At 48.0% G+C, this 18,274-nt stretch overlaps 1 protein-coding gene across 1 annotated transcript in view; it reads left to right on the forward strand.

Annotated features, from left to right (window-relative positions):
* The window catches only part of LMLN (leishmanolysin like peptidase), a 59,991-nt gene that overhangs the window by 38,640 nt on the left and 3,077 nt on the right, over window positions 1-18,274 (forward strand). Inside the window, exons 12-14 of the mRNA XM_069732572.1 lie at window positions 3,959-4,069; window positions 4,136-4,268; window positions 6,507-6,666. Of these exons, the coding sequence (XP_069588673.1) occupies window positions 3,959-4,069; window positions 4,136-4,268; window positions 6,507-6,666 (404 nt within the window). The remainder of the gene's footprint in view (window positions 1-3,958; window positions 4,070-4,135; window positions 4,269-6,506; window positions 6,667-18,274) is intronic.

Genomic DNA, 18,274 nt, shown 5'->3' on the forward strand with positions numbered 1-18,274 from the left:
CACCAAACAAACAATAAGACGGGGGAGACGACTCAAACCTGAGATTCTAAAGAGAACTGAGTCTGCAGTACTCGGTTCCTATTCTTTCTTGTCACGTGGTCCCTGTCTGACTTCCGTATTCTGTACTTTACAAACCAATTATTCCCTACTTAGTCAAATTGCTCCCTAACTTACCAGTCCCCGTGCAGAGTCAACTCACTCGATGCCACGGGGCAAAAAAACTATAAATTTATTTATTTGGCTCGAACTGAGTCATCTCACTCCAAGTTTTACCGGGCCCCCCTAGGCCGAGTCAATCACTCAAGGTCCTAGTCTCTCTTATACAGAACTGAAAATCTTATCACAGGCGACAACCATGTACTGTACCACAGACAAAAATATATATTTTTTTTTTTTCCTTACACTTGCTTGCTTTTCCTGTTCTAACACTTGCTTTTCCTTCACTAAAAAAAAACAACTTGCTTTTCCTGTTCTAACTACCAGTCATCTCCCCTCCTCACAACACATAACAGGCAGTAGGCAACTAAAACATGTGACGGTTCTTGCAATTAAATGACCAGCAGCGGAGAGACCCTTCTGCCGTCTTACAGATACCACGAAGACCGGACACGGTCAGGCAATCTGCACAGGATACCCCGAAGGATACAGGTAAAGACTACAGATTATAAAAATCAGCAGACTTACCGTGTTCTGATAAGGAGGTGATCAGTCTCCACGTTCGGGGTATTCAGCGCGTTCTGCCGTTCCAGTCGCCGGTCCTCAGGGTTCAGGGCTCTTCCTCTGCTGGCCCCACGTTGGGCAGCCAAATTGTTAGGTTGAACAATTTAATAATAAAATGTTCACTTAAGTTGCCTACTCCTGGCCTAATGGATATTGATCAGGTGCGCACCAAAGAAATAAACATATAACAACACACAGTCATATGTAAACTCTCCATGATCAATCTATGGCCCAGCTGCAAGGGAAAAAGAGACTTTATTCAGTCAGAACACATGGTTACATATCCCCTGTAAGGGGGCTCGGTTAGCTCTAAAATGGGAGTGATCGGATGCATTCCATTGGTTAGTGGGTTGGGCAATGAGCAAGTCCATGGGTGGATCCATAATAATAATAATAATAATAAAAATTTTTATTTATATAGCGCCAACATATTCCGCAGCGCTTTACAAATTATAGAGGGGACTTGTACATACAATAGACATTACAGCATAACAGAAATACAGTTCAAAACAGATACCAAGAGGAGTGAGGGCCCTGCTGCTCGTAAGCTTACAAACTATGGGGAAAAGGGGAGACACGAGAGGTGGATGGTAACAATTGCTATAGTTATTCGGACCAGCCATAGTGTAAGGCTTGGGTGTGGGGATCCATGAGGTCATCAGGGTGGGTTGGTCCATGAGGTCATCAAGGTGGGCGTCACTGTGGGTGGATCCATGAGGTCATCAGAGTGGGCGTCATCTTGGATACCAGCCAGGCAGCCACATGGCTCTCTGATACAGGAAATGGCAGCCATCTTTAGTGTCTTACTTTCATCTAAAAAACTTATGTAAGATCAAACAATACACGTTATGGGTCACTTCTCTCAATCTCTTATGGCTTGGGGTTAATTAAGTATTTGATCTTATGGCTCTCCTCAACACGTCCAGCGTCCTGCACTGCTCCATACAGCGGTGACCAGTAAGAAACGCTCAATAGTGTAATGGCTTCCCACAGATGACTTCGCTCATTGGTTAGGATCTGCGTGGGTTCAATGGAAGCAAACCATATGTGTCTACCACTGATGTGTCTGACCTAAATGTCAGGTTGTGGTGCCACTACATGTGTGTGTGGTGTTTGGCATGGAGTGGTGCAGTGTCTGGCGTGGTGTGGTTGTGTGTGTTGAAGTGGTGCAATGTCTGGAGAGGAGTGGTGCTGTGTCGTGTGGAGTGGTTGTGTGTGGTGGAGTGGTGCGGTGTCTGGCGTGGAGTGGTTGTGTGTGTTGTGCAGTGTGTGTGGTGGAGTGGTGAGGTGTCTAGTGTGGAGTGGTTGTGTGTGGTCTGGTGTGGAGTGGTTGTGTGTTGTGCGGTGTGTGTTGGAGTGGTGCGGTGTCTGGTGTGGAGTGGTTGCGTGTGTTGTGACTGGTGTGGAGTTGTGGTTGTGTGTGGAGTGGTTGTGTGTGTTGTGACTGGTGTGGAGTGGTTGTGTGTGGAGTGGTGCGGTGTCTGGGGTGGAGTGGTTGCGTGTGTTGGAGTGGTGCAGTGTCTGGGGAGGAGTGGTGCTGTGTAGTGGAATGGCTGTGTGGAGTGGTTGTGTGTGGTGGAGTGGTGCGGTGTCTGGTGTGTGTTGTGCGGTGTGTGTTGGAGTGGTGCGGTGTCTGGTGTGGAGTGGTTGCGTGTGTTGTGACTGGTGTGGAGTTGTGGTTGTGTGTGGAGTGGTTGTGTGTGTTGTGACTGGTGTGGAGTGGTTGTGTGTGGAGTGGTGCGGTGTCTGGGGTGGAGTGGTTGCGTGTGTTGGAGTGGTGCAGTGTCTGGGGAGGAGTGGTGCTGTCTAGTGGAATGGCTGTGTGTGGAGTGGTTGTGAGTGGTGCGGTGTCTGGTGTGTGTTGTGACTGGTGTGGAGTGGTTGTGTGTGGTGGAGTGGTGCGGTGTCTGGTGTGGAGTGGTTGTGTGTGTTGGAGTGGTTGCGTGTGTTGTGACTGGTGTGGAGTTGTGGTTGTGTGTGGTGTGTGGAGTGGTTGTGTGTGTTGTGACTGGTGTGGAGTGGTTGTGTGTGGAGTGGTGCGGTGTCTGGGGTGGAGTGGTTGCGTGTGTTGGAGTGGTGCAGTGTCTGGGGAGGAGTGGTGCTGTGTAGTGGAATGGCTGTGTGGAGTGGTTGTGTGTGGTGGAGTGGTGCGGTGTCTGGTGTGTGTTGTGCGGTGTGTGTTGGAGTGGTGCGGTGTCTGGTGTGGAGTGGTTGTGTGTGTTGTGGAGTGGTTGTGTGTGTTGTGACTGGTGTGGAGTGGTTGTGTGTGGAGTGGTGCGGTGTCTGGTGTGGAGTGGTTGCGTGTGTTGGAGTGGTGCAGTGTCTGGGGAGGAGTGGTGCTGTCTAGTGGAATGGCTGTGTGTGGAGTGGTTGTGAGTGGTGCGGTGTCTGGTGTGTGTTGTGACTGGTGTGGAGTTGTGTGTGGAGTGGTTGTGTGTGTTGTGACTGGTGTGGAGTGGTTGTGTGTGGAGTGGTTGTGTGTGTTGTGACTGGTGTGGAGTGGTTGTGTGTGGTGGAGTGGTGCGGTGTCTGGTGTGGAGTGGTTGTGTGTGTTGGAGTGGTTGCGTGTGTTGTGACTGGTGTGGAGTGGTTGTGTGTGGTGGAGTGGTGCGGTGTCTGGTGTGGAGTGGTTGTGTGTGTTGGAGTGGTTGCGTGTGTGTTGTGACTGGTGTGGAGTTGTGGTTGTGTGTGGTGTGTGGAGTGGTTGTGTGTGTTGTGACTGGTGTGGAGTGGTTGTGTGTGGAGTGGTGCGGTGTCTGGTGTGGAGTGGTTGTGTGTGTTGGAGTGGTGCAGTGTCTGGGGAGGAGTGGTGCTGTCTAGTGGAATGGCTGTGTGTGGAGTGGTTGTGAGTGGTGCGGTGTCTGGTGTGTGTTGTGACTGGTGTGGAGTGGTTGTGTGTGATGGAGTGGTGCGGTGTCTGGTGTGGAGTGGTTGCGTGTGTGTTGTGACTGGTGTGGAGTGGTTGTGTGTGGTGCAGATGCCATGCTACGGAGTCGCACATCCACCTGCACTATTCCTTGCAGCCGTAAACGCTCAGTCCTGATGTATCCCACCAGGCGTGACCTCCGTCCGGGGAGTGGGGTCTACAGATGTGAGTAATGTGTGTGATTGAGGGTCTCGGTGCTAACGCTGGACAAGGCTAAGATCTGGAGGTACGTGCAATGGTGGCCAGACATCGGACGTGGCACACCGGACGTTGGCCTCTACTTTCCGCCATATTATTCTCATTTCTCCTCAGCTGGTACCGGGCCGATTACAGCATGGCGCAGAAGCTGGACTGGGGGCGCCGGAAAGGATGTGACTTTGTAATGAAAAGCTGCAAGTCCTGGATCGATGACCGGAGCAGACGGTGAGACGGGGCCTGTGCACATCGGGGTCTCACATGCACGGTGTATATAATGGTGTCTCTTCATAGGAAGGAAAACGTCAGCCCCTTCTGTGACACGCTCCGCAGCAACCCCCTAAAGCTGAGCTGCCGGCAGGACCAGAGGGCGGTGGCCATATGTAACCTGCAGAGGTTCCCCAGCAGCCTTCCCCCGGAATATCAGGTATCTGCTGGTCACGGCGTCCACAGGTCAGGAGTGAAGTGAGGGGGATGGGCTCCTGACACTTAAAGGTTATCGCATGCTTCGGGCTACGCCCCCCACATGTCGTGTCCAATAATGGGGTCACAGGGTTATAGCTGACTATTTTCCTCACTTGTATAGCGCCATTAATTCCACAGCGCTTTACACTCCTCACCATCGCTGTCCCCATTGGGGCTCACACTCTACATTCCCTATCGGTATGGTTTTGGAGTTAGAGAGGAAACCAGAGACAACGGACGACACCCCCAAAACATGGGGAGAACATACAAAATCAGTGCAGCAACATGTCTGTGGTAACTGGTGTTAACGTTGTGTCTGGACGTGGTGGGGCCTCTGGCGTTGACGATGTGTCTGGACGCGGTGGGGCCGCTGGCGTTGATGTGTCTGGACGTGGTGGGGCCGATGGCATTGACGTTGTATCTGGACGTGGTGGGGCCGATGGCATTGACGTAGTGTCTGGAAGTGGGGGGGGGGCTGTTGGCATTGACATTGTGTCTGGAAGTGGTGGGGCCACTGGCATTGACGTTGTATCTGGACGTGGTGGGGCCACTGGCATTGACGTAGTGTCTGGAAGTGGTGGGGCTGCTGGCGTTGACGTAGTGTCTGGAAGTGGTGGGGCTGCTGGCGTTGACGTAGTGTCTGGAAGTGGTGGGGCTGTTGGCATTGACGTTGTATCTGGACGAGGTGGGGCCACTGGCATTGACGTTGTCTGGATGCGGTGGGGCTGCTGGCGTTGACGTGTCTGGACGTGGTGGGGCCGCTGGCGTTGACGTGTCTGGACGTGGTGGGGCCGATGGCATTGACGTTGTATCTGGACGTGGTGGGGCCGATGGCATTGACGTAGTGTCTGGAAGTGGTGGGGCTGTTGGCATTGACGTTGTATCTGGACGAGGTGGGGCCACTGGCATTGACGTTGTCTGGATGCGGTGGGGCCGCTGGCGTTGATGGTGTGTCTGGGCGAGGTGGGGCTGCTGGCGTTGACGTAGTGTCTGGACGTGGTGAGGCCGCTGGCAATGACTTTGTGTCTGGACGCGGTGGGGCTGCTGGCGTCAATGTTGTCTGGACGAGGTGGGGCCGCTGGCGTTGACGTTGTCTGGACAAGGTGGGGCTGCTGGCGTTGACGTTGTCTGGACAAGGTGGGGCTGCTAGCGTTGACGTAGTGTCTGGACGTGGTGAGGCCGCTGGCGATGACTTTGTGTCTGGACGCGGTGGGGCTGCTGGCGTCAATGTTGTCTGGACGAGGTGGGGCCGCTGGCGTCAGTGTCCGGATGCGGTGCGGCCGCTGGCGTCGTTGTGTTTGGATGCGGTGGGGCTGCTGGCATTCACATGGTGTCTGGACACGGTGGAGCCGCTGGCGTTGACGTCTGGATGAGATGCGGCCGCTGGCGTTGACGTTGTCTGGACGCAATGCGGCCGCTGTGTCTGGATGCAGTGGGCTTGCTGGCGTTGACGTCTGCATGTGGTGAGGCCGCTGGCGTTGACGTTGTCTAGACGCAATGCGGCCGCTGTGTCTGGATGCAGTGGGCTTGCTGGCGTTGAGTCTGCTTGTGGTGAGGCCGCTGGCGTTGACGTTGTGTCTGGATGCGGTGGGGCCACTGGCATTGACGTTGCCTGGACGCGATGCGGCCGCTGTGTCTGGACGCGGTGGGGCTGCTGGCGTTGACGCTGTGTCTGGACTCTGTGCAGCCGGCAGTTTTCCTGCCCCATCAGTCTCTGGTTCAGGGGTTCCGTTTCAGTCATTTATTGGTCTGTTCTTCGTTCCTTAGGCTACTTTCACACTTCTGTCTTCTGACGGCCGTTGCAATGCGTCGTTTTGGAGAAAAAACGCATCCTGCAAAGTTGCCCGCAGGATGCGTTTTTTCTCCATAGACTAACATTAGCGATGCATTGCGACGTATGGCTACACGTCGCATCCGTCGTGCGACGGATGCGTCGTGCTTTGGCGGACCGTCAGCACAAAAAAAAGTTACATGTAACTTTTTTTGTGTGTCGCGTCCAACATTTTCGACCGCGCATGCGCGGCCGAAACTCCGCCCCCTCCTCCTCGGACTGCAGAATGGGCAGCGGATGCGTTGAAAAACTGCATCCGCTGCCCACGTCGTGCAGATTTTTCACAACGTCCGTCGGGCCGACGGTTTGCGACGGCCCCGTATTGACGGAAGTGTGAAAGTAGCCTTATCCGTCTTGTTTTGTCCTCAGTATTTCGACCACATCTCCGGGGTCCTGCAGGAAGACCTGTCCCTCTATGGAGGGGCTGTGGAGATCGCGGACTTCTGCCCGTTCACCCAGGAGTTCAGCTGGCATTTGAGTGGAGAATACCAGAGGAGTTCGGACTGCACCTTGTCCCAGAACCAGCCAGGTCTGTCAGAAGCATTGGGGTCTCTCAGACACATGGGTGGGGTCCAGCGATGATCGGTGTATTGGGGAAGAGGGGAATCTCTTGTTCTGTCGGGGGTGTGAGTGTGGCTGGGGGCAGCTGCTGCATCCTCAGGAGTCAGAGGAGCCTGCAATCCCCACCTGAAGCCCGCCGGACCCTCTGTGTGATACGAGCGTAGACCCTGGAATAACGCTTATCAATATCTTTATATGAGAACATTATAAATAAGAAATAACATAGTGACGGCTGCACGCACGCACACGCTTGTGCTCAAAAGTTTATAAAACCTACAGAATTTTTGCTTTCTTGGCCTTTTTTCAGAGAATATGAATGATAGCACCAAAACTTTTCCTCCACTCATGGTCAGTGGTTGGGTGAAGCCAATTATTGTCAAACTGCTGTGTTTTCTCTTTTTAAATCATAATGACAACCCAAAACATCCAAATGACCCTGATCAATCGTTCACATATCCCATTTCTTAATACCGTGTATTGCCCATCTAACATCAATGACAGCTTGAAGTCTTTTGTGGTAGCTGTTGATGAGGTTCTTTATTTTCTCAGATGGTAAAGCTGCCCACTCTTCTTGGCAAAAAGTCTCCAGTTCCTGTAAATTCCTGGGCTGTCTAGCATGAACTGCGTGCTTGAGATCTCCCCAGAGTGGCTCAATGATATTGAGGTCAGGAGACTGAGATGGCCACGCCAGAACCTTTGCTTTGTTCTGCTGTAGCCAATGACAGGTCGACTTGGCCTTGTGTTTTGGATCGTTGTCATGTTGGAACGTCCAAGTACGTCCCATGCGCAGCTTCCGGGCTGATGTGTGCAAATTTGCCTCCAGTGTTTGTTGATAATGTCCTCCATTATTTTTCCTTCAACTTTGACCATGTTTCCTGTGCCTTTGTAGCTCACACATCCCCAAAACATCAGCGATCCACCTCCATGCTTTACAGTAGGAATGGTGTTCCTTTCATCATAGGCCCTGTTGACCTCTCTCCAAATGTAACGTTTACGGTTGTGGCCAAAAAGTTCGATTTTGATCTCATCACTCTAAATTACCTTGTTCCGGAAGTTTTGAGGCTTGTCTCTGTGCTGTTTTGCGTATTGTAGGTGAGATACTTTGTGACATTTGCACAGTAATGGTTTTCTTCTGGCAACTCGACCATGCAGCCCATTTCTCTTCATGTGCCTCCTTATTGTGCATCTTGAAACATTCTCACCGCTAGATTTCAGACAGTCCAGTGTTTCAGCTGATGTTATTTGGGGGTTTTTCTTTGCATCCCGAACAATTTTCCTGGCAGTTGTGGATGACATTTTTTTTGTTCTACCTGACCGTGGTTTTGTTTTTACAGATCCCCTGATATTCCATTTGTTAATCACAGTTTGAACACTGCTGACTGGCATTATCAATTCCTTGGATATCTTTTTGTATCACTTTCCTGTTTTATACAGTTCCGCTACCTTTTCCTGTAGATTCGTTGACAATTCTTTTGCTTTCCCCGTGACTCACAACGTCAGTGGCTGGATGAAAGATGCAAGAGTCTGTCTGGATCCCAGAAACTCACTCAGCTTTTATGCACACACTGATTACAAGCAAACAGGTCACAGGTGAGGATATTACCTTTAGTAGCCATTCACACCCATGTGTGTCAACTTCTGTGCATGTTATCAGGCCAAAATCACCAGGGGATGTGAACTTTTGATCTGGGTCATCTGGATGTTTTCGGTTGTCATTATGATTTATAAAGAGAAAACACAGTAGTGTGACAATAAATGGCTTCACCCAACCACTGACCATGAGTGGAGAAAAAGTTTTGGTGTTGGCATTCATATTCTCTGAAAAAAGTCCAAAAAAGCAAAAATGATATATATATATATATATATATATATATATATATATACACATTTCCATTACAGACGGAAGTGACCCTTAGGTGATTATTTAGATAAATAGAAAACCGGCGTCCTGCAGTGAACACTGCACATATTCTTGTAAAAAATCCACAATACATGGATGAGCACTTCTGGTCATGCTCAGTCGCGACCAGAAGTTCACAAAACGCCATCTTGGAAAAGGTAAAAATGCCACAAGCGCCAGACATAAAAAAAAAAAAAAATCCCCATTCAGATATAATGCAGAAAACTATATCTAAAGCTCCATCTTTGTTTATAATAGAATTTGCTTTATTTATTCAACCTGACGGATCCAATGTCACGATTGTAGGGCCACGTTAGAGACCCTTCCATATGCCTGTCATAGGATAATGAGGAAGTTACAAACTGGCAAGATGACAGAATTATGGCACTAATGGAACATCGGCACAGGAACATCCCCCATTTTATGGAGTTGATAACCTGTTAACCAAAATGGAGACACTTTGGCTGGAGTACCCGTATATGGGGGCACCCCCCCCCCCCCCCAATTGCCAATCTAAACGTTCTTGACCAATCCAATTATATAAATCAATTTGCATTTACCGTGAGAAATAAGTATTTGATCCCCTACCGACCATTAAGAGTTCTGGCTCCTACAGACCAGTCAGACGATCATAATCCACTCGTTACCTGCATTAGACAGCTGTCTTACATAGTCACCTTTATAAAAGACTCCTGTCCACAGACTCATCAGTCAGACTAACCTCTACAACATGGGCAAGACCAAAGAGCTTTATTAGGATGTCAGGGACAAGATCATAGACCTGCACAAAGCTGGAGTGGGCTACAAAACCATAAGACGCTGGGTGAGGAGACAACTGTTGGTGCAGTAGTAAGAAAATGGAAGAAATACAAAATGACTGTCAACCGAGATCTATCTGGGCACCGTGCACACTCTCACCTCATGGGGTAGCAGTGATCATGAGGAAGGTGAGAGATCAGCCTAAAACTACACGGGGGAACTTAATGATCTCAGGGCAGCTGGGACCACAGTCACCAAGAAAACCATTGGTAACACATTACACCGTAAAGGTGTAAAATCATGCAGAGTCCACAAGTTCCCCCTGCTCAAGAAGGCACATGTGCGGCCCATCTGAAGTCTGACAATGAACGCCTGGATGATTCTGTGAGTGATTAGGAGAAGGTGCTGCCTATAACCCAAAGAACACCATCCCCACTGTCAAGCATGGAGGTGGAAACATTATGGTTTGGGGGTGTTTCTCTGCTAAGGGCACAGGACGACTTCACCGCATCAATGGGAGAATGGATGGAGCCATGTACTGTAAAATCCTGAGTGACAACCTCCTTCCCTCCACCAGGACATTAACCCCTTCATGACCTTGGGATTTTCCGTTTTTCCGTGTTCGTTTTTCGCTCCCCTCCTTCCCAGAGCCATAACTTTTTTATTTTTCCGTCAATATGGCCATGTGAGGGCTTATTTTTTGCGGGACGAGTTGTACTTTTGAACGACATCATTGGTTTTAGCATGTCGTGTACTAGAAAACGGGAAAAAAATTCCAAGTGCGGTGAAATTGCAAAAAAGTGCAATCCCACACTTGTTTTTTGATTGGCTTTTTTACTAGGTTCACTTAATGCTAAAACTGACCTGCCATTATGATTCTCCAGGTCAGTACGAGTTCATAGACCCCAATCAAATTCCAAACTTTGCTAAAAAAAAAAAAAATTGCGCCATTTTCCGATACCTGTAGCGTCTCCATTTTTTTCATGATCTGGGGTCGGTTGAGGGCTTATTTTTTGTGTGGCGAGCTGGCGTTTTTAATGATAGCATTTTGGTGCAGATACTTTCTTTTGATCGCCCGTTATTGCATTTTAATGCAATGCCGCGGCGACCAAAAAAACGTAATTCTGGCGTCTCAATTTTTTTTTCTCGCTACACCATTTAGCAATCAGGTTAATCCTTTTTTTTTATTGATAGATCGGGCGATTCTGAATGCGGCGATACCAAATATGTGTAGGTTTGAATTTTTTTTTATTATTGATTTATTTTGAATGGGGCGAAAGGGGGGTGATTTAAACTTTTTATATATTTTTTTTTTTTTCCACTTTTTTTTTTTTACTTTTTTTATTTTACTTTTGCCATGCTTCAATAGCCTCAATGGGAGGCTAGAAGCTGGCACAACTCGATCGCCTCTGCTACATAGCAGTGATCATCAGATCGCTCCTATGTAGCTGAATTCCTGCATTGCCATAAGTGCCGACCACAGGGTGGCGCTCACAGCAGGCCGGCATCAGTAACCATAGAGGTCTCAAGGACCTCTATGATTACCATTCTGACACATCGCTGACCCCCGATCATGTGACGGGGGTCAGCGATGCGCTCATTTCCGGCTGCCCGGCCGGAAGCGCCGGTTAAATGCCGCTGTCAGCGTTTGACAGCGGCATTTAACTAGTTAATAGCGGCGAGTGAATCGCGATTTCACCCGCCGCTATTGCGGGCACATGTCAGCTGTTCAAAACAGCGGGGTATCTGACCTCGGACGTACTATCCCGTCCGAGGTCAGAAAGAGGTTAAAAATGGGTTGTGGCTGGTACTTCCAGCAAGACAATGACCCAAAACATACAACCAAAGGAGTGGCTCAAAAAGAAGCACATTAAGGTCATGGAGTGGCCTAGCCAGTCTCCAGACCTTCATCCCATAGAAAACTTATGGAGGGAGTTGAAACTCCGAGTTGCCAAGTGGCAGCCCCAAAATCTTCATGATATAGAGATGATTTGCAAAGCGGAGTGGAGCAAAATTCCTCCTGACATGTGCGCAAACCTCATCATCAACTACAAAAAAACATCTGACTGCTGTGCTTGCCAACAAGGGTTTTACCACCAAGTAATAAGTCTTGTTTGCTAGAGTGATCAAATACTTATTTCTCACTGCAAAATGCAAATAAATGTATATAATTTATGCAATGTGATTTTCTGGATTTTATTTTTGATATTCTATCTCTCAATGTTAAAATAACCTACCCTTAAAATTATAGACTGTTCATGTCTTTGTCAGTGGGCAAACTTACAAAATCAGCAAGGGATCAAATACTTATTTCCTCCACTGTACATAGAGCGCGCACACACACACACACACACACACACACACACACACACACACACACACACACACACATATGTATGTGTATAATTACTCACACATCCGCATAAAATATATATATATATATATATATATATATATATATATATATATATATATATATTATAATATACCATATACACTGGTCACATTGTCATTGATGCACCCAATATTGTGCTCGGTCCCTTTCGCTTTCTTAACGCAAAGAATGGGAAGGGGATGGTGTCACGGTTAACACCGTGCTGCCAACAATATGTCACGGATCCCAACAATGCCAGGGATCCCAGAGAGGATATCTTTATCGTCCCCACTACTCACACCAATTTGTCACAAACCGGGGTTGTTTGGTTGCCCCTGGTTCCCAAGGTCTCTGCCACCAGCTCCGATTCACGGGTCCGGAGCCAACCCAAATCAGTAGCGCAATTCACTTCAGAGGATGCAACAGTTCGTATAAAGAGCAGGAAGAGACAAGCTAGTTAAATTATATATTTTACTCCATAAAAAGGTAGGCAGAGTTTACATCGTATTAAAAATATATTATAAAGAAGACAAAATCATGTGTACATTGCAGATTACAAAAAAAATAGGATTAACATTGAAAAGAGAACACTTACAGGTCGTTTAGATCATTTCATATCAGCATGGCGGCCGTGTGCTCAGGAGAAGAAAGGACTTCCAAATATCCATATGCATTATACATCTGCACAGCGGCAAGACCCCGATCAGAAGACACTCCCAGAAAGCTGATCTTACCAAGTTATTCTAGCCCAAATTCCAGGCACTCCCCCTGTGGTGACATCACTTAGAAGCTGAAACCTCCTCTTTACTTAGAATATGAAAACTATTTTTTACGCATATCTCGCTGTGTGAACCTCACATAAGTACGACACGATGCTCATGATGTTCCCCACGTCAGGGGCGTTCTGTTAAGTGTAAATACGGAGCAATTACCTGAACCACTTCCTGAGAAATCCACACTTTGCACTCGTTGCGTTTAGCTGCTCGCACTTTCAGTGGGTGATAGGTATACCGATGGACATCCAGAATATGTAATTCGTATATTTCTAGCCCGGGTCTGTGCCCATATATATCACGTTAATAGAATAAAGGAACTCAGGGCTTTACACCAGTTCCAACTAGTACTAGATGGGCGGAGGGAATGAGTGGTTTTCACCAAGACTGGTATTTGCAGCTAGAAACAATAAAAATTCTTCTTCACACACACACTTATAGCAGCAGGCAGAAGAGAAGAGAGGGGGGTCCGAATGGCCCGCAGTGTCTGTTCTCTGCTCTTGGTTGTAGCAGAGCTCCGTGTGTGTGATAGTACACAACCAAATACCTCATGTTCCTGACAGATGGACCTTGGCTCACCACATCCAGGAGCACCTTGCTGTATCAGGTGAAGCTGCACGGAGTCGTCCCAGTCCAGGATGTAGAAAGAAATCCAAGATGAAAGATGTCCTCCAGCGGCAAATGACAGCATGCTTCAGGCACTTTGCTGAAACGCGTTGGTTTCTCTACCTGCTGTCCTCCTATGTGGCCAGTTTTTATATTTCTTATATGGAGATGACAAAAGGAGATTTTTAAATTCCAACTGGATCATCAATTTACAGTTAGGTCCATATATGTTTGGACAGAGACAACATTTTTCTAATTTTGGTTATAGACATTGCCACAATGAATTTAACAAAACAATTCAGATGCAGTTGAAGTTCAGACTTTCAGCTTTCATTTGAGGGGATCCACATTAAAATTGGATGGAGGGTTTAGGAGTTTCAGCTCCTTAACATGTGCAACCCTGTTTTTAAAGGGACCAAAAGTAATTGGACAATTGACTCCAAGGCTATTTCATGGACAGGTGTGGGCAATCCCTTCGTTATGTCATTCTCAATTAAGCAGATAAAAGGCCTGGAGTTGATTTGAGGTGTGGTGCTGCATTTGGAAGTAAACATGCGGTAAAGGAGCTCTCCATGCAGGTAACATAGTAAAGCCGAAAAAAGACCTTTGTCCATCCAGTTCAGCCAATATTCCATCATAATAAATCCCCAGATCTACGTCCTTCTACAGAACCTAATAATTGTATGATACAATATTGTTCTGCTCCAGGAAGACATCCAGGCCTCTCTTGAACCCCTCGACTGAGTTCGCCATCACCACCTCCTCAGGCAAGCAATTCCAGATTCTCACTGCCCTAACAGTAAAGAATCCTCTTCTATGTTGGTGGAAAAACCTTCTCTCCTCCAGACGCAAAGAATGCCCCCTTGTGCCCGTCACCTTCCTTGGTATAAACAGATCCTCAGCGAGATATTTGTATTGTCCCCTTATATACTTATACATGGTTATTAGATCGCCCCTCAGTCGTCTTTTTTCTAGACTAAATAATCCTAATTTCGCTAATCTATCTGGGTATTGTAGTTCTCCCATCCCCTTTATTAATTTTGTTGCCCTCCTTTGTACTCTCTCTAGTTCCATTATATCCTTCCTGAGCACCGGTGCCCAAAACTGGACACAGTACTCCATGTGCGGTCTAACTAGGGATTTGTACAGAGGCAGTATAATGCTCTCATCATGTGTATCCAGACCTCTTTTAATGCACCCCATGATCCTGTTTGCCTTGGCAGCTGCTGCCTGGCACTGGCTGCTCCAGGTAAGTTTATCATTAACTAGGATCCCCAAGTCCTTCTCCCTGTCAGATTTACCCAGTGGTTTCCCGTTCAGTGTGTAATGGTGATATTGATTCCCTCTTCCCATGTGTATAACCTTACATTTATCATTGTTAAACCTCATCTGCCACCTTTCAGCCCAAGTTTCCAACTTATCCAGATCCATCTGTAGCAGAATACTATCTTCTCTTGTATTAACTGCTTTACATAGTTTTGTATCATCTGCAAATATCGATATTTTACTGTGTAACAAGGTGAAACAAGCCATCCTTAACCCCTTTCTGACCTGGGACGGGATAGTACGTCCGAGGTCAGATCCCCTGCTTTGATGCTTGCTCCGGCGGTGAGCCCGCATCAAAGCCGGGACATGTCAGCTGTTTTGAACAGCTGACATGTGCCCGTAATAGGCGCGGGCAGAATCACGATCTGCCCGCACCTATTAACTAGTTAAATGCCGCTGTCAAACGCAGACAGCGGCATTTAACTACCGCTTCTGGCCGGGCGGCCGGAAATGACGTCATCGCCGACCCCCGTCACATGATCGGGGGTCGGCGATGCGTCAGGATGGTAACCATAGAGGTCCTAGAGACCTCTATGGTTACTGATCACCGGTGGCTGTGAGCGCCACCCTGTGGTCGGCGCTCACAGCACACCTGCTGTTCGCTGCTATGTAACAGAGGCGATCGCGTTGTGCCTGCTTCTAGCCTCCCATGGAGGCTATTGAAGCATGGCAAAAGTAAAAAAAAAAAAAAAAGTTTAAAAAAATGTGAAAAAAAATAAAAAAAATATAAAAGTTTAAATCACCCCCCTTTTGCCCCAATCAAAATAAATAAAAAAAAAAATCAAATCTACACATTTGGTATCGCCGCGTTCAGAATCGCCCGATCTATCAATTAAAAAAAAAGCATTAACCTGATCGCTAAACGGCGCAGCGAGAAAAAAATTCGAAATGCCAGAATTACGTTTTTTAGGTCGCCGCGACATTGCATTAAAATGCAATAACGGGCGATCAAAAGAACGTATCTGCACCAAAATGCTATCATTAAAAACGGCAGCTCGGCACGCAAAAAATAAGCCCTCAACCGACCACAGATCACGAAAAATGGAGACGCTACGAGTATCGGAAAATGGCACAATTTTTTTTTTTTTTTTAGCAAAGTTTGGAATTTTTTTTCACCACTTAGATAAAAAAAACTAGTCATGTTAGGTGTCTATGAACTCGTACTGACCTGGAGAATCATAATGGCAGGTCAGTTTTAGCATTTAGTGAACCTAGCAAAAAAGCCAAACAGAAAACAAGTGTGGGATTGCACTTTTTTTGCAATTTCACTGCACTTGGAATTTTTTTCCCGTTTTCTAGTACACAACATGCTAAAACCAATGATGTCATTCAAAAGTACAACTCGTCCCGCAAAAAATAAGCCCTCACATGGCCAAATTGACGGAAAAATAAAAAAGTTATGGCTCTGGGAAGGAAAGGAGTGAAAAACGAACACGGAAAAACGAAAAATCCCAAGGTCATGAAGGGGTTAAGCTGCGAAAACAGAAAAACCCCATCCGAGAAATTGCTACAATATTAGGAGTGGCAAAATCTACAGTTTGGTCCATCCTGAGACAGAAAGAAAGCACTGGTGAACTCATCAATGCAAAAAGACCTGGGCGCCCACGGAAGACAACAGTGGTGGATGATCGCAGAATAATCTCCATGGTGAAGAGAAACCCCTTCACAACAGCCGACCAAGTGACCAACACTCTCCAGGAGGTCGGCGGATCAATATCCAAATCTACCATAAAGAGAAGACTGCATGAAAGTAACTACAGAGGGTTCACTGCACGGTGCAGCCACTCATAAGCATCAAGGAGAAAAAGGCTAAAAAACATCTAAAAAAGCCGCACAGTTCTGGAAGAACATTCTATGGACCGATGGAACCAAGACCAACCTCTACCAGAATGATGGAAAGAGAAAAGTATGGTGAAGGCGCGGTCCAGCTCCTGATCCAAAGCATACCACATCATGTGTAACACCCGGCGGAGGCAGTGTGATGGCGCGGGCATGCATAAACCCGGCGGAGGCAGTGTGATGGCGCGGGCATGCATAAACCCGGCGGAGGCAGTGTGATGGCGCGGGCAAGCATAAACCCGACGGAGGCAGTGTGATGGCGCGGGCAAGCATAAACCCGGCGGAGGCAGTGTGATGGCGCGGGCATGCATAAACCCGGCGGAGGCAGTGTGATGGCGCGGGCAAGCATAAACCCGGCGGAGGCAGTGTGATGGCGCGGGCAAGCATAAACCCGGCGGAGGCAGTGTGATGGCGCGGGCATGCATAAACCCGGCGGAGGCAGTGTGATGGCGCGGGCAAGCATAAACCCGGCGGAGGCAGTGTGATGGCGCGGGCATGCATAAACCCGGCGGAGGCAGTGTGATGGCGTGGGCATGCATAAACCCGGCGGAGGCAGTGTGATGGCGCGGGCATGCATGGCTGCCGGTGGCACTGGGTCACTAGTGTTTATGGATGATGGGACACAGGACAGAATGAATCCTGAGGTCTTCAGAGCCGCCATACTGTGTGCTCAGATCCTGCCACATGCAGCCAAACTAGATACTACAGATGGACAATGACCCAAAACGTAAAGCCAAAGCAACCCAGGAGTTTATTAAAGCAAAGAAGTGGAATATTCTAGAATGGCCAAGTCAGTCCACTGATCTCAACTCAATTGAGCAGCATTTCACTTGTTAAAGACTAAACTTCAGACAGAAAGGCCCAGAAACAAACAGCAACTGAAAACCACCGCAGTGAAGGCCGAGCCTCAAAAAGGAGGAAACACAGCGTCTGGTGATGTCCATGAGTTCAAGACTTCAGGCAGTCATTGCCAACAAAGGGTTTTCAACCAAGTACTAAAAATGAACATTTTATTTAAAATTATTGAATCTGTCCAATTACTTTTGGTCCCTTTAAAAACAGGGTGGCACATGTTAAGGAGCTGAAATTCCTAAACCCTTCATCCAATTTTAATGTGGATACCCTCAAATGATAGCTGACAGTCTGAACTTCAACTGCATCTGAATTGTTTTGTTTAAAATTCATTGTGGTAATGTCTATAACCAAAATTAGAAAAATGTTGTCTCTGTCCAAACATATATGTACCTAACTGTATATAGTGGGTATTTCTCTCTTGAGGACGTCCTTCATCTTTGATTTTGCTTTCTTACCTCCATGTTGTTTTTCACGTTGCATTTGCATCAAGTCAGTAATGAAGCCCCTGTCGTTTTTGCGCCCCTGTCGTTTTTGCGCCCCTGTCGTTTTTGCGCCCCTGTCGTTTTTGCGCCCCTGTCGTTTTTGCGCCCCTGTCGTTTTTGCGCCCCTGTCGTTTTTGCGCCCCTGTCGTTTTTGCGCCCCTGTCGTTTTTGCGCCCCTGTCGTTTTTGCGCCCCTGTCGTTTTTGCGCCCCTGTCGTTTTTGCGCCCTGTCGTTTTTGCGCCCCGTTGTTTTTGCGCCCCTGTCGTTTTTGCGCCCCGTTGTTTTTGCGCCCCGTCGTTTTTGTGCCCCGTTGTCTTCACCCCCTTGTGCAGCGCTGCCTCCTTCATAGGCTACTTCCACACTAGCGTCGGAATCTCCCCGTCGCAATGCGTCGGGCCGAGATTCCGACGCTAGCGTTTGATGCGCTGCACAACGGGTGCAGCAGATGCATTTCTCCGGCGCATCCGCTGCCCCGTTGTGAGGTGCGGGGAGGTGGGGGCGGAGTTCCGGCCACGCATGCGTGGTCGGAAGAAGCGGTCCGTAGGCAGCAAAAAAACTTTACATTTAACGTTTTTTGCTCCCGGCGGTCCGCCACAACACGGCGCAACCGTTGCACGACGGTTGCGACGTGTGTTAACATGTCGCAATGCGTCAGTAATGAT

Source organism: Ranitomeya imitator, chromosome 7 (assembly GCF_032444005.1).
Source record: "Ranitomeya imitator isolate aRanImi1 chromosome 7, aRanImi1.pri, whole genome shotgun sequence".
Lineage (NCBI taxonomy): Eukaryota > Metazoa > Chordata > Amphibia > Anura > Dendrobatidae > Ranitomeya > Ranitomeya imitator.